The following is a 3007-nucleotide window of genomic DNA, read 5'->3' as shown; positions in this document are numbered from 1 at the left end:
GTGGGTGTCGTTCATACATTATTTAGTTAACAGCTTTTCCGACTTAAGCAAGCAGCAAAATATATTATTTAATATACCGAACATCAGTAAATCATTGTGCCATTGAGATATAAACGTACGTCAAAATAAACAAATTAATTACAATAAGTTAAAACTTAATTATCAACATGAATGCTAATCATATGGAAAACCAAACGAAAGCTTTCAACAAACATTTACTGAATCCAGGCTTCTATTTATGGGCTACTTTTCAGTCCAACTGAGTGACTGAGCAATTAAAGCCACACATATAATTTTCGAATTACGAGTCCACAGAATAAATTATAAGCAGTAATGTATTCAAGCATACATAATAAGCCCACGCACACAAATTTTCTTTTGCTTGAGTTATTGTCAAATTTATCCCCAATGTTTCTTGCATAATTGTGTAGAGTTTTAGTTTTGGCCTACTTCTCCAGTCCATTATCCTGGCTAAGCCCTAAAAGCTCATTTTAATCAACCATTCAAGAAGTGTTTATAGTGCTGCGAGTGCGTGTGCGTTTGATTAATGAAGATTAATATAGATGAAAATTGTTAGCGATCTGTAAAATGTTAGTTTGAAAGTGCTTTGAATATGATTTGGGCCTGACAGTTTATTTGCTTGAGTAGATTTTCCCCAATCTTATTGCCAATGAAATGATTTAATTAAGCGATTTGTGCATATTAGAGCATAGGACCGAACCAACTGACTATTCGTTTTCTCTATTTAACACTATATATGTGTTCGTAATTTTAAAAATGATTTCTCATTGCTTAATTTGGTTTTCGGCACACAATTCATACTGAGCGCGTAATTGAAATATCGTGACTCGGCGCTCCGTTCATATATAAAATGTTATTAAAACGCAGAGAACCAGAAGAGTGAGCACAATGTGAAAACTAGACGTTGAGGCCATTATAACATCGCTTATAATTTATGACAGCACTTGCGGCATTTCGCGTTGAATTTTATTTGTTTTTTTTTTGCCGCCTCTTTTGCCATTGTTACATTTCCGAACTTTGCGTGCCGGCAATAAGATTAAATTGCCATTGTTTGACAAATTAAAATTGTCTTGCATTAAGATACATTTTCACCAATCGCTGAAGCACTAACTCCTAACTCCTAGACTCGTTTCGTATTCGATGCTTTTTCTATAGTCTGCCAAAGTTTTATAAATTACATCTTACTATGAATAATGTAATTATGGTAAATGCAAAAAAACACGCTTAATTTTACGGTGAATTTATAAACAATCTATTGGCCAATTCTATTTTGCTTATGAATGCTCAGCTTATTTTCCTCAAAGACTCGGTATTCTTCATTTGGTTAAACTGACACAGCTTCAAGAAAATGAAGATAATTATCTGGTTTTCAATGATATTGGTGTGCCAGTGTAATATGGGGGAAGATAACGTAATAACTGGTTAGTACTAGCTCTTTAGTTTGATAAAAATTAAAGCCACTTCGCTCACAAAACGTTCCAGAGCTGTGCTTTAAGCCAAATGTTGGACCTTCCTGTCAGAAATTGAAAACATATTATTGGAACAAGGAAATGAAGAAGTGTGTACTTACCAATTATCTAATGGAGCCTTGTGGTTTCTTCTACAAAATGGAAACATGCACCAAAATATGCACCAAGGAGTCTTGGACATTATCTAACTTAGAAAAATATGTCCGTACTTTGCCTTAAAATAAATGAATATTTAAAATAATTTTAAGGAGTATGCTTAAATTACCTTGACGAATTTATTAATGATGGATTTAGCCTAATTTCTACTTTATTTTAGCAGTCACCATGCAGAGACGAAGCGTTTTTGTTGTGCTCGCTCTATGCAATTTGACCTTTGGATACCATGTTCAAAGTCCTATTTATAATAGTAAGTAAAGTGTATTAACTCATAAGAAATCTCAAATCACGTTCATTTTGATAAAGAGCTATGTGGGCGAACGGGCGGATCAATAAATTGTTATCAAGACAACACTTGGGGCTTCGATGAGAGAACTCGCAAATGTTATCGTGTACATCAGGGTAAAGAGCCATGTGGTTTTTTCGATGGCGAAAAAGGTTGCAAGGACTTCTGCAGAGCACACAGCGAAGTTCCGCCTGTGAGCAAGAGGGATAATCGGCGACCAAAAAGAAATATCGGATGAATACATTATAATGTTTTCAAATGGGCCTTCTTTGTATTTTGTTTATATAACAAACCCAAATAAAACCATTGCAGCTTGCAGAAGAATATGCAACGAGTTTTGATCTCAATTATTCTGTAGCTGTGGAAAATTGATTTTTCTTTGGTACCCGCATGTCAAATTTTAAGAGCTATATATGAAATTAAAATAATACAAAAGTGTTCATTGCAACAGTGGGAAATACTATGTATATCTTAAGCAAATGTTTTTTGCTTTTGCTTAGCCTATGCAATTTGTTGCATCGAAGTGCTTTCGAACTTAGAAGTAGTAAGTGAAACATGTACATTTTGCATTACACCGGAGCCTTAAATATGTTACCCCTTTAGCGTTATGCAAATGCCGCGGAGACGAACCCTTTTGTCATGAGGAAAACACTTGGATATTCAACAATGAAACCAGAATATGCCATCTTGTCATTCCGGAGATGGAGCCCTGCGGATGTTTTAGTACCGAAAAGGCTTGCAACAGGTACTGCTCAAGAGGATCACACAAAATTAAAGTGGAATAAAAAACGTAACATATAAAATATGCTGAAAATAGAAGACATAATTCTCCAAAAAACAATATTTCCATATGACAGAAAAGTGTAACCCACGAAAAATCTGGCAATCTTTGCAAACAAAGAATTTTTTTTTTTTAGAACGTTTTTAAATGTTTTCGTTTTTCGGCGTTAAATAACTACCTTTTAAATTCTGTCAAATAGGCAATTTTCCACCAATCCCAAAGTTCGTAGGTCATTGTAGATATAACATTTAAGATAATTGGGTCTTCATTTCAAACCAATCGGTCAATTTATAG

At 34.3% G+C, this 3007-nt stretch overlaps 2 protein-coding genes across 2 annotated transcripts; both read left to right on the top strand.

Moving 5' to 3' along the window:
• Positions 1–1318: 1318 nt before the first annotated feature.
• Positions 1319–1731, top strand: LOC108138097. Its single transcript, XM_017260083.2, has 2 exons — positions 1319–1442; positions 1504–1731. Exons 1-2 carry the CDS (start codon positions 1370–1372, stop codon positions 1707–1709), a joined length of 279 nt encoding a protein of 92 aa, XP_017115572.1. The 5' UTR covers positions 1319–1369; the 3' UTR covers positions 1710–1731.
• Positions 1732–1814: 83 nt separating this feature from the next.
• LOC108138096 lies at positions 1815–2256 on the top strand. The gene is made up of 2 exons (XM_017260082.2): positions 1815–1896; positions 1953–2256. The coding sequence occupies exons 1-2, from the start codon at positions 1815–1817 to the stop codon at positions 2168–2170; spliced, it is 300 nt and encodes a 99-aa protein (XP_017115571.1). The 3' UTR covers positions 2171–2256.
• Positions 2257–3007: the final 751 nt, after the last annotated feature.

The sequence above is a fragment of the Drosophila elegans genome, unplaced genomic scaffold (assembly GCF_018152505.1).
Source record: "Drosophila elegans isolate 14027-0461.03 unplaced genomic scaffold, ASM1815250v1 contig_814, whole genome shotgun sequence".
In the NCBI taxonomy this organism is placed as follows: Eukaryota; Metazoa; Arthropoda; class Insecta; order Diptera; family Drosophilidae; genus Drosophila; species Drosophila elegans.
This window is presented reverse-complemented; position numbering and strand designations above follow the sequence as displayed.